Source organism: Pituophis catenifer, unplaced genomic scaffold (assembly GCF_029215685.1).
Source record: "Pituophis catenifer annectens isolate HBS135680 unplaced genomic scaffold, rPitCat1.0.hap2 SCAF_1, whole genome shotgun sequence".
Lineage (NCBI taxonomy): Eukaryota > Metazoa > Chordata > Lepidosauria > Squamata > Colubridae > Pituophis > Pituophis catenifer.
In genome coordinates, this window is record NW_027256881.1 from 80,268,541 (window position 1) to 80,288,300 (window position 19,760).

Genomic DNA, 19,760 nt, shown 5'->3' on the forward strand with positions numbered 1-19,760 from the left:
TGAAATATGTTGATTGGGAAATACAGGAACGGATGCTTTGGATGAAGATGCCCTCTTGACACTTGTAATAATGTAGTAAGTGTTGTACATTCATGAACATTCTCTTTTGGGGCCAGATATACCTGAGAAGCAGATATCCAACTGGATGAAGAACATAATCTAAGCTTTCCCCCCTCAGTTTAGGGAAGCAATCAGCATTAAAGTTGCTTTTATTACTTTTATCATTGTCTCTCCAAAGAGAGAGAGAGGGGCATGCAGTATATAACTATTGTGTACTCTAAGCTGTCTTCTACGAATCTGGGCTCAGTGTCCTAACAGTTTCACTATTACCTGCAAGGTCAAATTTAAAAGGTAGTGCCATGCAGTGGTGGGTTTCAAATTTTTTTACTACCGGTTCTGTGGGTGTGGCTTGGTGGGCATGGCATGGCTTGGTGGGCGTGGCTTGGTGGGCATGGCATGGTTTGGTGGGCATGGCTTGGTGGGTGTGGTAGAGGAAGGATACTGTAAAATCTCCATTCCCACCCCATTCCAGGGGAAGGTTACTGCAAAATCCTCATTTCCTCCTGATCAGCTGGGACTCGGGAGGCAGAGAATAGATGGGGGCGGGGCCAGTCAGAATTTTTACTACCGGTTCTCCGAACTACTCAAAATTTCCACTACCGGTTCTCCAGAACCGGTCAGAACCTGCTGAAACCCACCTCTGGTGCTGTGGGAATTCTGCTTAAACCCCTAGCATAGAAGTCTTAAAGTTCCACTGTATTCTGACATTCTATTTCTGACTTACATAACAGTCTATTTGGTTTGAACTTTGGATCAATCCATCTGCTGGGTCATTTATAGATTACATAGAGTCTGGTTATACTAATAATTATTAGTCTTATAGATTGGATTGAAAACCATTGTACTTGTTGGAAGTGACCTAGAAGTTTCAACTAGCGTAGAACTGATATTGATATCTTAGCAGGTTTATCTAGATGAATCCATGTAACATTATTTCCGAAAGAGCTATATTTGTTGTCTATTTGTATGTTTTTAAAGCCAATAGATGAGGCCAATGTCTAAAAAAGTCCTTCCTTCCATATAAACTCTGTGCATTGAGGTTATCAGGGAAAGTTCATCTTTTTATTCTGTCTGTGAGAACGGCAAAAGGATCTCAGCGATTACAGCAAATTTTGGACATTTGGGAGTACATTTGGCATCAACAAAAGTGTGTGTGTGTGTGTGTATGTGTATGTGTATGTGTTTGGCATTAGATGCTCTTTTTTAGTGCCAATTCACTTTTATTTGGTAATACATTAAAAATTTCTGAAAGAACGATCTCCCTCAGGTTAAGTACATTCAATTGTTTATTTCAAATTGTAGATTTTAAGAAATCCCTGAAAACTGTGACCTCAACATTCTATAAATAATTTTTGAAAAATAAGTCACATAGATTTGGACTAAATTCAAATACATTTTCATGGGGCAACTAAAACTAGGTGAAAGAACAATTTCTGGTTATGATGTTGTAAATTTTCTTCCCTGTTGACATCCCTGTTGCTCCTGTGACAATGTGGTGTGTTGTTTACTCATCAGCAGGGTGACGATGAGACAGCATTGTGCTTTCGACACAGTCTTTGAGACAGAGATGATGTGATAGTTCCCTAAGAGAGGGGACAGTTCAATTCACATCTGAAACATTTTAATTTACCTTGATTGAGATTAGTTTCTAATCTCCCATTCAGTAAAATCAAAATAACTTTTGTCTTTATAGATCTTATGTATTGGTAACCTCCAGCACTGTGTTTCCAACTTCCCATGTTTTGAAGAGGTTAAGATACAAAATGGATACCTAAGATATATAAGTCATCCTTGAAAACTCCTCCTGCTTTTAAGGAGCAAAATGAACACATTAATTTTTTTAACCTATTTTTCCCCATAAAATGCCCACAAAATCCCAAAAGGATTGGAATATGTTGGCCCTGTCCATGAGATTGCTCACCTATACGCACCCCAGACCAAAAATATTACTCAAATCTTTTGACTAAAGTCATTTGAAATGCCAGGGACTAGCTCAATACCTTCGTCTTGGGAGAAAGAATTTTTCTGCCTCCATTCTATCACTTTGATTCCAAGAAAAGATTACACTTCCAGAGAGTTTCTTCATGTCTGCTCAGCTTTTATTTCTTAGTTGGTTGGCTGATTACAGTTCCCTGAAAGTGTACAAGTATTGAAAAGAAAAGAAAGTGAAACAAATCAATATAAAACAAAAACAACAGTAATAACAACAGTAGTTAAAATAATAATAAATATATCCAGAAAAATAATAGTTGATATGCTTAATACATTTTCTTCAACTGCCTTGTAGATTAAAAAGGTCTTCAGCGGATATCAGAAAACTGTCCAACAAGGTTCAATTCACAGATGGCAGAGTGGGGGGAGGAGGAATCACTACTGAACAAGTTCTTACCTTGTGACCACCTTTCTTGCCTCACTAGGTAGGGATCCATGAAGAAATATCTCAGAAATAGACCTTAGGGTCCAGCTAGTGAGAACAAAACATCCAAGTTTAACATATTTATCTACATGCATACTGAAGTCTTTCTCTTAAGCTTCAGTTCAGGCAGACCTGTCTCAAAGCCGCTAATCTTTCCGTTTTACAGCAGCTGAACTTTTAACTTATGAAATGTGTTAATTGTAGTCTGAAAGGTGTTAATGTTGACCTTTTTATTTTAAGACTCACGGAAAATTTGTAGTACTTGAGGCCAGAAAAATCAGATAAGCAGAATAAGTGCCAATTCTGTCTGAGATGAGAACTCCATAATTGAGGTGTGACCAGGTCCTTCTCTTTTCCATACTAATTATGCCACCAAGCATGGCTCACCATCAGATGTATGAGGCCACGCTGTGGTCAGGCTAATATTTAAGGAGGGAGGATTATTTCAGCCCTCATCTTTTTTGGACTTTAAATCTCATTTTCAATAATAGTGTCCAGAAACAAACAGAGTATCTAATAGAGCCTTGCTGGATCAGATGATATGATCCTGACTTCCACTTTTTCTGTTACATTCTGAACCAATTCCAGCTCCCAAAGATGCAAAGGAAGCCCAAGGTAGAGCACATTCCAACAATTGAATCTAGATGCAACTAAGGCATATATCACCATAGCCAGAAATAACCATATCAAGAACAGACGCAGTGGCTGTTCATGCTGAGGTGATCAAAGGCATCTTGGTTACATCTACCCCCCAGCTTTCAAGTACGCCCACATTTCTAGCAAGCTGCAGTATGGAAATGTGACAGGTTGCTTATAGGGCATATTCAACATGGGAAGATGCTTGGTTGTGTGGATGAGGCTTCAGGTAAGAATGTATGTTATAATATTAAATATCAGTTGTAGACTAAAGAGATGCAGTTGGCAAATAGCTCTGAGGACTTAAAAAAATTTACAGGCACAAAAGTAAAGTGAGAGCTGGCATAGCACATGCATCAGAGGTGGGTTTCAGCAGGTTCTGACCAGTTCTGGAGAACCAGTAGTGGAAATTTTGAGTAACTCGGAGAACCGGTAGTAAAAATTCTGACTGGCCCCACCCTCATCTATTCCAAGTCCCAGCTGATCAGGAGGAAATGGGGATTTTGCAGTATCCTTCCCCTGGAGTGGGGTGGGAATGGAGATTTTTCAGTATCCTTCCCCTGCCATGCCCACCAAGCCACGCCCACCAAGCCACGCCCACCAAGCCACACCCACAGAACCGGTAGTAAAAAAATTTGAAACCCATCACTGACATGCATAATAGGAAATAATAGTTTGGGTATGAATGGGTGTTGTGAGAGGAAACTCAAAATGGACAATGGGTTTGGAAGAAGGCAAATTATTCTTGCAAGGCAATCCAGGAATCTCCTGCCCTAGTGGAAGACCACTGGATATCAAACCCAGGTATAGCTGTGTGATGCTTTTTGAAGCCTTTATCTTTGTGAAGACAATTTTGCCTTTTTCCTTGATTTTTTTTTAATCAATGTTGTTGAAATTGCAGGACCTAAACCCAGAGACAAGTTGTGCCAATATCTGCTCTTTCCCAAGTTATAACCCACAGTGCATATAATAAAGAGAACTACCACAACTAAAGGGTTATATTATGGGGAAATCACTTTCATTAACATCTATTTAAAATTTTAAAAATTCAACAATAAGACAAAGGGTAATGAATTGAGTTACGAAAGTGAAGCATAGCACCCTTTATTGCCAGGGTTGTTGAACAAAGGACTTACAACTTACATTCATTAAATATGTGAATGGCCAGCTGTGTGACACACTAATGAGTAAAAGTTCATTCCAGTTCAAAATCTACAATTATACGATCACGGTAACCACACTACTTCCACTAGAGATGATTCATATGTTTAACTGCTAGTCCTCAGGGAAGGATTTGCTGTGTGATGTTTGCCAGTTGAACCTTCATATTTATGTCTCATTGATTTCAGTAGGATTACCTTGGTTATGTTGTGGTACGAACATGACAAAAATATAGGTCGAGTCTCTCCTTTCCCTGATTCTTTGCTGTTTGCCAAGCTCTGCCATGGGAATGGCTGCCAAGTGATACAAAGATTGGTGGTCTTATGCCATGTGGGGTGTGCAGGTTTTCATACTTTACATACCATCGAATCCTGGACACTCTCACTACGTTTTCTTTTACCCTTTGAATATTAGGGACCGATACAAAGCTGCAAAGCTTCGTTTTCAGATGGCTGCTTTTGGTTTGTGTTCTAGCTAACCTTACACAGATTAGCTTGCTGCAGGTGTGAAACAGGAAGCTGTACTGAAAGAGAGAGAGAAAGAGAGAAAGAGAGAGAGAAGCGAGCAGTACTTTTTCTCTAGGAGCTCCACATGAATCAATTTTAATTAGAGCATGTTATGCTTCAGCTCCTGGCTTTCCCATTTGCTGTGTAGCGAGCCTGTTTGAAAGATTGCATTCTATGGCAAGCTCTACCTCCATCTCTTCCTCCTCCTCCTCCTCCTCCTCTGTCTTTTGCAAATGTTACAACACCAATTGATATTTCCTCTTTTCTTTCTTTTCTGCATGCCTAGCAGATCCCTTTGCGTCAGAAGACAAGGAAGAAAAATCAAGGTACTGAGTCTGCTTTGTTCCTCTTTTTGTTTACATTGACATCTTGCTCATGTGAAACTGAGGGCTTTTCGAATCAGCTTGTGGTAGTGCTGGTGGCGGCTGCTATCTCGTACTCTGTTCAATTTTTGGTTTGACAGCGGAAAACAATGACATGCTCTTCATTTGGACTAAACTGCTTTGGTATGTCAAATAATGGTGTCTGTGTGTATATTGGTGTGTGTGTGTGTGTGTGTGTCTGTGTGAAACAAGACAAATGTCTTATCAGCTGTGACCAATAATTTTGAAGCAAATCAGCTTCGAAGGATATTTTAGCCACATATTAATACTTGCTGGAGAGATCTCTAAGAGTAAAAACTAGCAGTTGATTTTCATTGGAAATATATTTCTCACTCTGAGGGATTTTTCCTGAAAGCTTCACTTTCAATAATTTAACTTTGTGAACCGTTCATACCCTGAAAATCCTAGGGTGCATTTAAAAGTAAAAATAGTATTCTGCTTTTTTAAAAAAGTGACACTTGCTTCTAATCGCACAGGTTTTTGCACCATGAGTCGCCGAAGGATCTCATGTAAGGATCTCGGACTGGCTGATTGTCAGGGCTGGCTGTATAAAAAAAAGGAAAAAGGAGGCTTTATTGGCAACAAATGGAAAAAGTTTTGGTGTGTCCTGAAGGCTTCGTCTTTATACTGGTACAGCTATCAACTGGTAAGAATGTCAATCTCTTCATTTCTATAAATAAATCAAAATAGAATCTTGCTTCCCTACAATGAAATCCTGCCTAAAACTCAACAATATATATATATATCTGGTACATTTCGGTGTCATGTATGAGGTAATTCAACAATGGTGGGAAAGATGCTGTTTTCTGACGGGGATAGTGAGGTTGTCTGTTTTTGATGAAAAATATGTAAGTAAACTATATCTCATGTCAGCCAACAGCCAGAGAGAAGTTTGGGGCTTGTAACAAGAGAAGAATCTATTTATTCCCCACTTTTGTGCAATCAGCCTATCCACATTCTGTTTTCAGATGTAAGGTAGGAAAGGGAAAATGTTATGACTGGAATATGTCAGAATGGCTACAGATCCTACTTCTTTCCCTCTATCCCTCTATAAAGCTGGTACCAACCCCGCTGGCCTTCTGGAAGGCCCTTGAAACATGGTTTTATGAACTGGCTTGGGTATAACATGATAATGGAACCTGCTAGATGCTATGTATGACAATTAATGGAAAGCATCTTGGGATGATTCGCTGCTATTTTATTTTTTATTTGTTTTACCTTGTTTTTTTAAAATTCAAATTGGTTGTGTTAATGCTTTTTAATATATTTTTATTATTATCATTTTGAATGCCGTGCAAAGTCACTATGTGGGACGGGCGGCTACATCAATGTGACTGAATCGGTCAACAAATGAAAGCTCTGTGTGCTCTTTTTGTCTAACTGTGCTCACTAGCTTGATGCAAATGAATTTATAGATTGACAATCCAAGCAATCTCTTTATTGGATATAAGCGTTTTATGTCCCACTTTCCTTATCCCATGTACAATTCACAGATGTCCTTTCCATTAGAGCAGTATTGTTCCAAGATGGCATTTTCTAAATAATTTAAATGTGTCCTTCATTTTTTAGGAAGTTACACTGATAAATTAGTGTCAGCAAAGCATAACATAAATAGTTTCTGTTTCTATTATTGTTATTATGCCAATTGACCTTTATCTGTCTTTTCCACTCTTGTGGCCTCCATAACACAAATTATAGCACCTATAATTTGTAGTTCCTGCCTTGTTTGGAGGTTATAGGACTTGTGTTTGAATATGGCTAAAATTTTCTTACCAATACTGCATTCATAAAGGTAATCTAGCATAATATTTTTTTAAAAAAAACTAGTTAGGAGGTTACTTATAGTTTAGATGTCTGGGCCCATGGTAAGCAGGACAAAACACCATTTCCCAAAGATATAATTTATTTGAGACTCCAAGGTGATACTAGAAATATGGGTCAATTTAAATGTTGAGATTCTAATCCAATTAGAATACGGAAACAGCTCTTGTTGCCTTCTGGGAGTCAAGGTGCTAATGTTGTTTTGATATTTTTAAAAAATAAATGACATCAGTATTTCTTTGATCCACTGTAAGGTTTGGTAACTGTGGAGTCCTTGGTGCTCTCTTGGATATTTCCTTAGATACATTTTGTTATCAGACTAGATAACATCTTTAGTCCTAGAGGAGTCAGTGACAGAAGTTTTCCTTTATTAAGAAGTTTGTTCTAAGAGAATCCTACTCTTAATTTATGGATATCACAGTATTTTTAGTGGTATCCTACTATATGATAGCATGGATAGTGTGCATCAAAATTTTGGAGAGGATTATGTCCTGATTAGGTTTGAATATATGAAAAGCTGAAGTAGGGTTTATTACTGGCTTCCTTTTGCCTTTGTTTTAACTGTTTCAATTTTGGCTTACTACTGCCTCTGAGGTTTTATTGAAAAGAAGAATGGAAAAGCATTAAATAGATAGAATTAACAACAATTATTTTAAGCCTGATTCTAAAACGGTTGGAGATACTCATGGGGAAATCCACTCAACATTGATTAGCATGATTTGCTTGTTAAAAATGGAATTATGGTCTTCATTAATGATCGTTCAAGTTAGTTGATTACTATGTTATTGTATATATATATATATATATATATATATATATATATATATATATATATATATATATATATATATAATATGGCTGAGCATTTAGCAGCTATTTCTACTGAAAAGCTAGAGTGAATTAGTGCATTATAATCTATTTAGGGTTTGCCATTAGAATTCAGATTATAGCAAGTCTTATGAATGATAACTTAACACTTCTGAAAGTATCTTGCTCTTTTCTGTCCACAGTTTTGTTCCTTATAATCCTTTGGGATTTGATTGATTGATTGATTTTTTTATTTAGACTTCTATGCCACTTCATAGTGCTTTACAGCCCTCTCTAAGCAGTTTACAAAGTTAGCATATAGCATATTGCATATTAGCATATTGCATTAGCATTGGCATATTGCCCCCAATGATCTGGGTCCTCATTTTACCCACCTTGGAAGGATGGAAGGCTGAGTCAACCTTGAGCCGGTGAGATTTGATCTGCTGATCTGCTGAACTAGCAGTCAGCTGAAGTAGCTGCAGTACTGCACTCTAACCACTGTGCCACCTTGGCTCTTTCCAATTTATTATCATTGTCATGGCATATGTCATCAACAATCAAACTACGGCTTTTATTCCAATGACTATATGTGAACATAATGGTTCTTAACCTGTGGTCTGTGGATCCTAGGTTCACAGAGGCTTGAAAAAATGTTATGATTTAAATCTTGGTGGTCCATGGCCATGGTCTGTGGCCACAAAAGGTATTTAAAGGGGTGAAGAAAAGGTACACCCACTAGCATATAGTCCTCCCCATACACATCTTACTCAACTACCATTCCTTGCAGACTCTGTTTTCATTTCTAATTCCCGAGAGTTCTAATTCCTGAAAGAGTCCTGCCCATCAATATCTAGAGAGCTACAGATTCTTCACATCCTATTTGACTGATGGGATGATATTGATTTCCACCTGATGACTCCAAATGGTATCTCCAGGCTATTGTGGGAAAAGAATGCAGGACCTGGTAGGCTTTTGGCTTAGTCTAGCATGGCTTTTCTTATATTTTCATTGCCCTGTAGCAAGAATGATAAGAAGAACTCCATCTGCTATATGTTTTTTCTCAGTTTATTTATTTAATATCCCGCTTTATTATTATTTTTAAATAAATAACACGATACTCCTTCTTAATCCTATTTTCTCCACAACAATCCTGCAAGATGATTTGGGCTGAAAGAGAGTGACTGGCCCAAAGTCACAGGTAGTCAGATAGGGCTCCAGAATATTTTGCACAGCAACAGAATCGTTTAATGATTGCCACTGAGAAAGACAGTGAGCAAGAAATGTATGAATTTGAAAAAAAAATTATACATCTGTTGATTAGACTACAGAAAATGTATGATTTATTCATTACCTGTATTTCTAAACTGCCCTACTCCTCACAACTCAAGGCGATTTATTAAATATATAATTCAATTAATAGACTGAAAGTATAAAATATTTTGTGCTAATATAGCATAGCAGATGGGTTCCTGAATGTGATAAGAGAGGTATATGCTGGAACTGAACCACAAGCAGGGATAAACAGAATGTGTAGGTTCAACACTGAACAGGTTATGACCATTTTGTTGTTTAAAGAATTGATGTATAAACATATCAAGGCTGTTTTGGTGATATTACAGACTTTTTGGTGAGGTACATGAACGTAGATTTTTGTATGAAGGTAACACCATGTTGTTGGTTGAAAACCTGAAATATTTGCAATGAATATTAAATTGTATGATGCAAAAAGAAATATGGATCTGAAAACTAAAATATCAAAGGCAAACATATTTGTAGCCGACAGGAAAAATGGGGTGAATTATTGCATGAATAGAATATAAACATATACTTGTGTACTGTGGCAGATTGATTATTAAAGAGGGTAAAATTAATGGAAAAAGGTTAGGATGGGCAAATGTTAGTAGAATGGATAATAGATAATAAGTAGTCTGTTCTGAGAAATTATTATCGTCAAAGGAAAACGTCTGTGTATAAAAACATGATTTTGCCATCTTGTTACAAAACATGAGAGCTAGATATGTCAAAAGAAATATAAAAAGTAAACTGAATGGAGAGGGAAGTATCTGTGGTAAACCATGAAGAAAACTAAAGATAGACAAGTGCTAAATTATATAGACTGAATATAAAATGACTAACAGATATAAAAAAGATACATTGCAGTGGGTTGGTCTATAGACGGAATGAACAAGGACTGGATTGAAAAGCAAATACATGAAGAAAATGGAATGAACTGAGAAGAGAGGAAAATGAAATTGGATGGAGTTGATGAAATCCTAACAGTACAGAAGTGAGGAATTTAAAGGTCAAAATGGCAGTGCCTGAAACAATACGTAGATGTGATAGGAGCAGGGACTGTCTGAAGAGATGAAAAGAAGTGGAGAATTATAATGAATATTGTTAATTGACAAATTATTTCTTCCCTCCCTCTTTTTTATTATTTCTTATCTCTTTCCTGCCCCAAGGTGCTTTTTCCCCCAAGAGGCAACTGGACTTTCAGGTTTTTCTTTGAAAATGTTTCGCTTCTCATCCAAGAAGCTTCTTCAGCTTCTTTTTTTCAAGAGTCCAGTGCCTCTTGAAAAAAAATCACCTTTGGGACAACCATGACTTGGATGGCTGAGAATCTCCATAGACATGTATCTCATTCCTGCACTCTGCATTATATTACTTAGCTTAAAAGGGAATGTGATGACTATATATGTATGTAGGACAAGGCTGGGAATAAGATTTTGGCTGTGAGCTGCTAAGTCCTCAGAGCATTACCACCACAATAAGACCTATATTGTCCCTATAGAGAGGTTTGGGGCTTATTCTTTTGATAGTGTACACATTCTGAACACCTCAGCAATCTTTAAGCACCATTCTGTCTTCTATCCAGCCTCTAAAAGTTTGGAACTGAAGAATTGATTATTTAATGCTTCTTGCAGGAGGTACCATGGATGACCAGACTAAAACTGCAACCAGCAGCTATCTTTACTGAATAGTGAAGGAAAGAGAGATTTTGATAATTAAATTTTGTCTGATCATGATGGCTGTGCAAATAGAAATCTCTTAGTTGTTCCATAGAAGTCTTGCTCTTTTTAGGTTAAAGCTAAAGGTTCCCCTCACACATGTGTGCTAGTTGTTCCCAACTCTAGGGGGCGGTGTTCAACTCTGTTTCAAAGCTGAAGAGCCAGCGCTGTCCAAAGATGTTTCCGTGGTCATGTGGCCGGCATGTCTAAATGCCAAAGGAACGCTGTTACCTTCCCACCAAAGGTGGTCCCTATTTCTCTATTCCTTTTGCATTTTTTACATGCTTCCGAACTGCTAGGTTGGCAGAAGCTGGGACAAGTAACGGGAGCTCACCCCGTTACGCGGCACTAGGGATTCAAACCACTGAACTGCCGACCTTTCGATTGACAAGCTCAGTGTCTTAGCCACTGAGCCACTGCATCCCTTTTTAGGTTACTACTCCACAAATGATTTTTCATGAATAAAGAGCAACTAAAAGTTCAGCCATCTTACCTAAGAAATGCTCTTATAAGTTGAAGCATGTGGTGCTCCAAGTATTTAAGGCACCAATCACATGTGCAGACATGTGTCTCTCCCACCTAATAGTCACATAGTGGAAAACAATGGATTTCTTTGGTCATGTGGCTAACCTCAGGCTCTCTAAACCCAGCATAAAATAAGGACTTGAAATTAAATAACCTCACAATTATAGAATGATCTTTTATGCCCAAGGGAGAGAGATTGATTATCTGTGAGAAGGAAAAAGTTTTTCCGTGAATGCCTGTCAGTGGAAGACCCCAGACCTCAGGAGCAAAGAAATTATTTGTAGTACTATAAACAGAACTTATGATTCAGGTTTCACTTCCACATGGAAACAAGTCAGTTAACTGCCAAGCAAAGACAATTGCTGTGCAAGCATTCACTTTCTTTGTACCACTATGAGATGAAATGCTCTAATGCATTCATAATGTCTTTGACTAAGGAAGATATTCCAATAATGGGAATGCTTTCTTGATCCCAGTGCCACATTGAGGTCTTAAATTCCATTGTTTTTGGTTATCAGAGATGGAGACAGCTAGAACCCAAAGCCTCTTGGTTGAGGAAGACTATGCACTGTATCCTAACCACGTTGGCCAGATATAACTTGGCCAGATAGCGGTAAGCATCTGACCAGCATTTATTAGCATTTATTTTTCTTGGGGCTTCCCTGTAAAAAGATGACTTCTGTTAGCAAAAGTGCATTGGAGATAGACAGTGCAAGGCTGTTTTATGTCTCCCTATAGAAATAGAGTTTTCAAGATCAAAAGTTTTTTCTGCAAGCAGAAATTGTAATTGCAACCTAGCACCCATTATTTTCTGGGGTTTTAGGAATATGGTGATTTGTAACCTTCGCTATTCTCTGCAATCCTATCTTCACTTCACATTCAAATGTTGTAAATAGAAATTTTAGGCACTGATCTGTTTGTGGAGGCAGATACCTTAGTCACAGAAACATGGTTCATCCTTCGATTGCCCGGCCAGCCATGCTTGCTTTATGCTTCTTCAGGATGGGAAATAATATTTTTTATAAAGGAAGAGGACTATTGTCTTTGAACAATATCTTTTGTTGCCCAGAGATTCTGGGAAATGTAACTTAGCAACAGCAGATTGGTACAGTATATCTACTAGTCTATCAGTAAGCTTCCAGAGAATATAAGTATTCGTTAGGCTTTTAAATTAATTCAGCCTACATTTTGCCCTTTCCACACATATTTGCCAATTACATGAGGGTCAATTCTCATTGAATCACACAGGCTGTTAGCAAATAGGGATCTACTTTAGATTTTAGTAAATCCTGAAACGAACCGTGCAAAGTCAGACAGATTGACTGATTGATTGATTATTGCTATCGAGTTGTTTTTGAATCCTAGCAACCACATAGAATAGACTTTCTCCAGGATGATTTATCCTGTTCATCCATCATTGCTGTAACTGAGTCCATCCACCTTGTGACTGTTCATCCTCTTCTTCCCTTGCCTTCTGCCTTTACCCGTGTTAAATTCTTTCCCAGAGAACTAGGAATTCTTTTCAAAAACCCACAAATGTGAATCTGAATTCCCCTAAAGTATTGTTAATGATTCAGAATAGGTAAAATAATAGAGAAAGGGATTGTTTTTATTATCTATTTATTTTATGCACCTGATAGGTGTTTAGCTGACCTGGTGAACCAGTTTGTGTAACCAAAGCTAGTGCAAGGGATGCATGGCCTCCAAAACTCTTTATATTGGAAAAAAAGACAATTAGACAAGGAGAGAGAGTTTTGTTACTGATGGGTCTATTTTCTAACCACAGTAAATGGTTTACCAAAAACTGTTCAACAGTTCTGCTTTAGGGGTTGCATGTTATATGAGCTTCCAGCTAATAATTCTTATGAAAGGGGGGATATTAAAAAAAGGGGTTTTATGAAATTGTGTATTATGACAAGTATTTGTTCATGTTCTTCTGTTTCTAACAGGGTTTGTTCCATATCCATCTAGCCAGGGGTGAAATGTAAAATTTGTTACTACCGGTTCTGTGGGCGTGGCTTGGTGGTGGTGGGTAATGTGACTGGGTGGGCGTGGCCATCTTTTTTTTAAAAAGAAACTTTTCAAAGCATTTTTTCTAATGCTTTGAAAAGCCTCTGCCGATCAGGCAACTCAGCTGGGATGGTCAGAGAGGCTTTTTAAAAAATGCTTCTCTGCTGATCAGGCAATTCAGCTGGGATTGTCAGAGACTTTTCAAAGCATTTTTTTTACCACCTCTTCAGCCAAGAGGTTGCAGCTGAGAGGCTGAGCTGCACGATCATCAGAGGCTTTTTTTTTTACTTTTAAAAGCATTTCTTTTGTTGGAAGAAAAAAAAAAAGCCTCTGATGATCATGCGGCTCAGCTGGGCATGGTGGAGGGGGGGGGGGCGCAGGCATTGCTACTGGTTCTCTGCACCACCCGCCGCCATCACTACTGGATTGGGCAATCCAGTACAAACCGGGAGCATTTCACCCCTGCATCTAGCCTCTCTTCCCTAATTGACAATAGGAACAGTTTAACAGACTGCACGGAAGATATTAAATAGTGTTTAGTTCACTAGCACCCGAACCAGTTTTTCTTAACTTTTGTTTGCTAATGTTTTTGACCAAGGAATGGGCAGCTGATTCACATTCCATTTACATTTGAAGGTAATAAAAATTAATGAACTGATCTTTCTAAAACCTTGCAGGCTTCTTAGTTGGTGCCATTTATGTGAGAAATGCAGCTTTCATAAGTACAAAAATCCACTAGTTTTACTCCTGGAGAGAATGGATTTTATAGCATACTCTACAATATACTCTATACTAGAGCATACTCTAATATAAAACATGGGAATGAGAATTATTTCTGCACCTTCCACTAGAAAGATACATAGTCAATGGTATATCAGTCATCAATCTTCTTCTTTACTTCCCCTTTTGAAATATCTTAGAAGCAAATGACTTAGCCACTCTCTGATAATAGGAATGGTATCTACTGTCTTACCTTGAATGATGTGCTCATATACACCCATGGTAACTTCATACAGGTAGTCCTCGACTTACGATCACATTTCAGCCCAAAATTTCTGTTGTTAAGTGAAATGTTTGTTAAGTGAATTTTGCCGCATTTTATGACCTTTCTTGCCAAAGTTGTTAAGTGAATCACTGCAATTGATAAGTTAGTAACCTGGTTGTTAAGTGATTTTGGCTTCCCCATTGACCTTGCTTATGAGAAGGTCACAAAAAGTGATCACACAACTTTGAGATATAAAATATGAACCAAGCATCTGAATTTTGATCACGCGATCTTGGGGAGGCTGCAAAGGTTGTAACTGTGAAAAAAGGTCAAAAGTCACTTTTTTCAGTGCCATTGTAACTTTGAACAATTACTGTTGTAAGTTGAGAACTATCTACATTTGCTTATATATGTTTGTTTTGTTTACACCAGAATTTATCTGAATTTCTGCAGCTCTATACAGAGTATACAGTTAGTTCAGATTTTACAGCTGTCCAGAATCCTATGAGCTAGTAAATAAATCCCTTGTTCAATTAAATAACTGCAAATTAAATAACATTTGAGCATAAGAATGCAGGGAGCAAAGGTCCTATACAGTATATTTCATCCCTATTTGTTATATACTACTGGAAATAATTCTTCAGAATATACTATAGTTTACAATTTAGCTCAAGCAAATAAAATATCTTTTCCATAATATGAACCGTGATATGAAGTTCAATCAATTTCCAATATCTAATTTTGATTAATAACATGGCATATATTAATATTTTGTGGGCTTTTCCCTCCTCAGGCAGAGAAAGCAGAAGGCTTCCTCAACCTTCCCAACTTCACAGTGGATCAAGCGACAGAATGCAAGAAAAAACAGTAAGTCTATCATTCTGTTTGGGTCTTTGGGAAAGTTACAAATTATTTTGAAATTACAGTGAATTAAGAAGAATAAAGCAGAAATTGGGATTGAACATTGCTTAAATAGTAATCCATGCAAACCCATGATATTGCTTTATTCTGGAAAAAGGAGAGAACAATATTGAGGCCTGATAGATTTTCAAAAAGTTTGTATTTCATTACTATTATTAGAATTTATACATAAGATTATCCTAGGTTAATGGTTGTTTTCAACTCTTGACGCAGTATGGATTTAAGATGAAATGTGAGATTGAGATTGCCCATGTCATCTTGAGAGCAGAATCTTCTTAACTCCCTTGTATTACCTGGACCCCCACGATTGTGACAGTCTTTGAAATACCTCACGGAACTAGGTTTAAGGGATATTTCACTGTATTGAAATATTTCTGATTCTTTTATTCAGCCTAACTTTTAGAAAGTCTAATACTTTCCCCTATATTTTAATTTGTTTTGGAAGCGCGATGAAGATCACACATCCACAAATCAAGACATTCTATTTTGCAGCAGAAAATGCCCAGGAAATGAATATGTAAGTAAAAATAAATACCCAACTTCAGCTTCTTTCAGTGGATTGATTGTATTGTTTTGATTATTATTTCTATGTAGACTGTTGTCTAAAGTGTCAGTTCAATGGCACTAGTTAAGGTGGTGGCCTAGAAACCAGGAGACTGTGAGTTCTAGCCCCACTTTAGGCTTAAAAACTAACTGGGTGACTTTGGGTCAGTCACTTTCTCTCTCAGTCCAATTTACCTCACAGGACTGTTGTGACCAAAATAGGATGAGGGTGGAATATTATGTATGTTCACTGTGTGGAGTTATTTATAGGCAGGATAAAAAAAAAGTATAAAAAATAAAATAATAAAAAACATGTTGGTCTGTATTTTTTCTGTATTTGGACTCCATAACTGATCACATATCTTCATGGCTGAATGTAAAATCAACTAGGACTTTACTACTTTTTTGTTTTTCATCCTCTGGTCTGTGCAAACAAAGTCAACTCCATCTTTGTTATGTCTCAATAGTTTCTGAGTAAAATGCACACAGGGAGATTGCAAACAGGAAAAGTTAAACTTCTCAGTTCTCCATTCAGTTCAAGAAACATGTCAGGAAACTGTATAAATGTTTTATAGAAATAATAAATAAATTTGAATTGGGAAGAAGGAGCCACTTTGCCAACCTAATTGTATACGGGGCTAATGATGGAGAGCCATCACCCACTCATTAATGTGCCAATGAGGCCTTCTTGTCTTTTTCCTTCCTGCCCCAAGGGATAAGGCTTCATGGAAGAGTTAGGACCATGTAGAATGCATCAAGGATGCAAACTAGATTATTGCTACATTATTTTGTTTATACAGTTTCAGCCACCACTGAACTTATATCACATGTCTCCAGAGGTGATAGCCCTTGGACAGTATTGTCAGGAAGCACAGTTTGGGTGCAAAGCTGGATGGGCTTTGGGTAGTATCTGGATTCTAGACTTCCATGGAACCCAGGCTGCAGCCTATGCTAGGAATCCCCAAAGAAGATTCTGGGAAATCTGTTGTCAAGAAAATGGAACAATTATATCTCTGAAGCCACCAGGAGTTGGTTGAAGGCCATTTTTGCCTTTATCCTAGTGTATGGAATACACCAGGCAGAGGGATTCCTGCTTAAAGAATACTGTGTTCCGAAAACAACTATCTGTGCAAATGAGAAATTGAATATAACCTATACTTGAAGGCTTGTTTTGAGATATACAGCAGTGGAAGTGCAAATAAATATCTTCAATTATTTCCATTTGAGTGAAGATCTTTAATAGGGATTATGTCTGCTTGGTAGGTTTGATTGATTACTTTAATACACACTCTGGTAAATTATCAGTTTACGTGAATGCATACTCTACTATACTCTACGACAGACTTGATATGGCATTCTATTCAAATGTATCTCAATTTTAAATTTCAGATGGCTAAATAAATTAGGTGTGGCAGTCCTAGACCAACAGGCTAATAAAAAGAATGAAGAAGGTAAGTTCAGATGTCAACTTTTTACAAGGAATCTCGCTGTACTTTTGTATATAAAGACTATTGTATATGTGCTTTTTTATATGTATACTATTTGGAAAAAAAAATCAATAGGGAGTTTAAATATTTGATTAGACCAAAATGAATCCTTAGTATTGAACAACTCCTTACATTTTGCAGGATAGGGACAGGATTAGTTCTGGAATATGGGACGACTTGGTTCAGTGTGCATTCTTAAACCATGTGACACGATTTCTGTTTGTACCAACACAAAGAATATAGCAGTTACCTTCAGTTTTCATGCTCTGATATCAGCTAAAAAACGTACAAAAACACACACGAGCATGCACATTTTAGATTAAAATGTGTGCAAACATTCATTAATAGGATCAAGCGAGTACAAAATGCTCAAGGGGAAATGTATCAGACTGCATATTTTATGGGCAAATGCACTAAAATTATACGTATGGTTGTGTAATATTCTTTTTTAAATCACAGGGTGAGGTCTTTGCAAGTTCACAGAGCAGATTCAGCAATGAAAAGGCTTAAAATATTAGGCTGTTTCAAAATATATCAGTTTCTTCATTCCTAGTCAAGGCTTTTGCCATTGTGCCAATTCAATTAATCTGTGTAGAAGATGCCCAAAACACTGGGTGTCTTGTGGCTACAAACTGTTGTTGTATTAAACCTCTTAATAGCCCCAGCCAATAAACCTAATGAAGAGAGATGTTTGAATTGGAGATAAAATCCCTAAGATATGAAATCTATATAAAGGCTTTATATATAGCTTTTGTTGTTGTTGTTAGTTGCAAAGTCGTGTCCGACCCATCGCAACCCCATGGACAACATTCTTCCAGGCGTTCCTGTCCTCTACCATCCCCCGGAGTCCATTTAAGCTCATGCCTACTACTTCAGTGATTCCATCCAGCCACCTCGTTCTCTGTCGTCCCCTTCTTCTTTTGCCCTCAATCTTTCCCAGCATTAGGCTCTTCTTCAGTGAATCCTTCCTTCTCATTAGGTGGCCAAAGTATTTGAATTTCATCTTCAGGATCTGGCCTTCTAAAGAGCAGTCAGGTTTGATCTCCTCTAGGACTGACCGGTTTGATCACCTTGCAGTCCAAGGGACTCGCAGGAGACTTCTCCAGCACTATAGGCCGCAATTTTTTGGCACTTAGCCTTTCTTATGGTCCAATTTTCACAGCCATACATTGCAACTGGGAAAACCATAGCCTTGACTATATGCAGTTTTGTTGGCAGGGTGATGTCTCTGCTTTTTAGAATGCTGTCCAGATTTGCCATAACTTTCCTCCCCAGGAGCAAGTGTCTTTTAATTTCTTGGCTGCAGTCTCCATCTGCAGTGATCTTGGAGCCCAGGAAAATAAAATTTGTCACTACCTCAATTTCTTCCCCATCTATTTGCCAAGAATTGAGAGGGACGGACGCCATGATCTTAGTTTTCTTAATATTGAGTTTCAAGCCAACTTTTGCACCTGCATCAAGATCAGAGGTGGGTTTCAGCAGGTTCTGACCAGTTCTGGAGAACCGGTAGTGGAAATTTTGAGTAGTTCGGAGAACCGGTAGTAAAAATTCTGACTGGCCCCGCCCCCATCTATTCTCTGCCTCCCAAGTCCCAGCTGATTGGGAGGAAATGGGGATTTTGCAGTAACCTTCCCCTGGAGTGGGTTGGGAATGAAGATTTTACAGTATCCTTCCCCTGCCATGCCCACCAAGCCACACCCACCAAGCCATGCCACACCCACAGAACCGGTAGTAAAAATATTTGAAACCCACCACTGATCAAGATGTAGCTTTTACATAAACCTTTATGTAACCTTTTTCTCTGCTCAAGTAGTACCGATATGAAACAGACTGACAATGTGATTTAAGGATAGGCTGCAACAATGCAAACACAGCCTTGTGTACTTACCAATGGCTTACTTTTAACATATTTAATTTCACTGCTGAATTAATATTCTGGGTTCACACAATACATTACACCATCAACTAACCAATCAGAGCAACTTTAAAATTGACTAAGTTTTGTGCATTGTGCAAATCATTCAGAGATTTGTAAGTGACCTAAGTTAAATATGTTGTGAGAATATATCCATTCAGTTACTTCATTTCTAATAACCTTATTTTCGTCATTGTATTCACAGTAAGAAACCTCTCCTTCATGGCCAAAAGAGAACAGGAAAAGGGGCCTTTTGTTTGGTTATTTTTCTGTCTTTTTTGGGGTTGTAATAGAATTAATACAAGTTAGTAAAAAAAAAAAATTAGCAAGTTCAGTCACTTTAACAGGCTTGTCTTATCCTAATACTAGCAAAGCCTAGCAAAATTTCACTTCCTTGTTGGGTCTCATCTGAAACAAATGATAAAATGAATGACATATTTCAGGCATGTTCTTGATAAATGTAAATATCACTGATGGCCTAACAAATTTAGCCTGTCCTTACATGATGGCTTTTGCTACTATAAAATCCAAACAGTAATTTTCAAAAGGAGAACAATTTTGGCCAGAGAAGAA

General features: G+C 37.7%; 1 protein-coding gene across 1 annotated transcript in view; it reads left to right on the forward strand.

The window, feature by feature from the left end:
* The first annotated feature begins 3,305 nt into the window (after positions 1 to 3,305).
* Positions 3,306 to 19,760, forward strand: part of IPCEF1 (interaction protein for cytohesin exchange factors 1) — a 30,765-nt gene continuing 14,310 nt past the window's right edge. Inside the window, exons 1-6 of the mRNA XM_070931565.1 lie at positions 3,306 to 3,341; positions 5,066 to 5,105; positions 5,639 to 5,808; positions 15,115 to 15,188; positions 15,688 to 15,759; positions 17,175 to 17,236. Of these exons, the coding sequence (XP_070787666.1) occupies positions 3,306 to 3,341; positions 5,066 to 5,105; positions 5,639 to 5,808; positions 15,115 to 15,188; positions 15,688 to 15,759; positions 17,175 to 17,236 (454 nt within the window). The remainder of the gene's footprint in view (positions 3,342 to 5,065; positions 5,106 to 5,638; positions 5,809 to 15,114; positions 15,189 to 15,687; positions 15,760 to 17,174; positions 17,237 to 19,760) is intronic.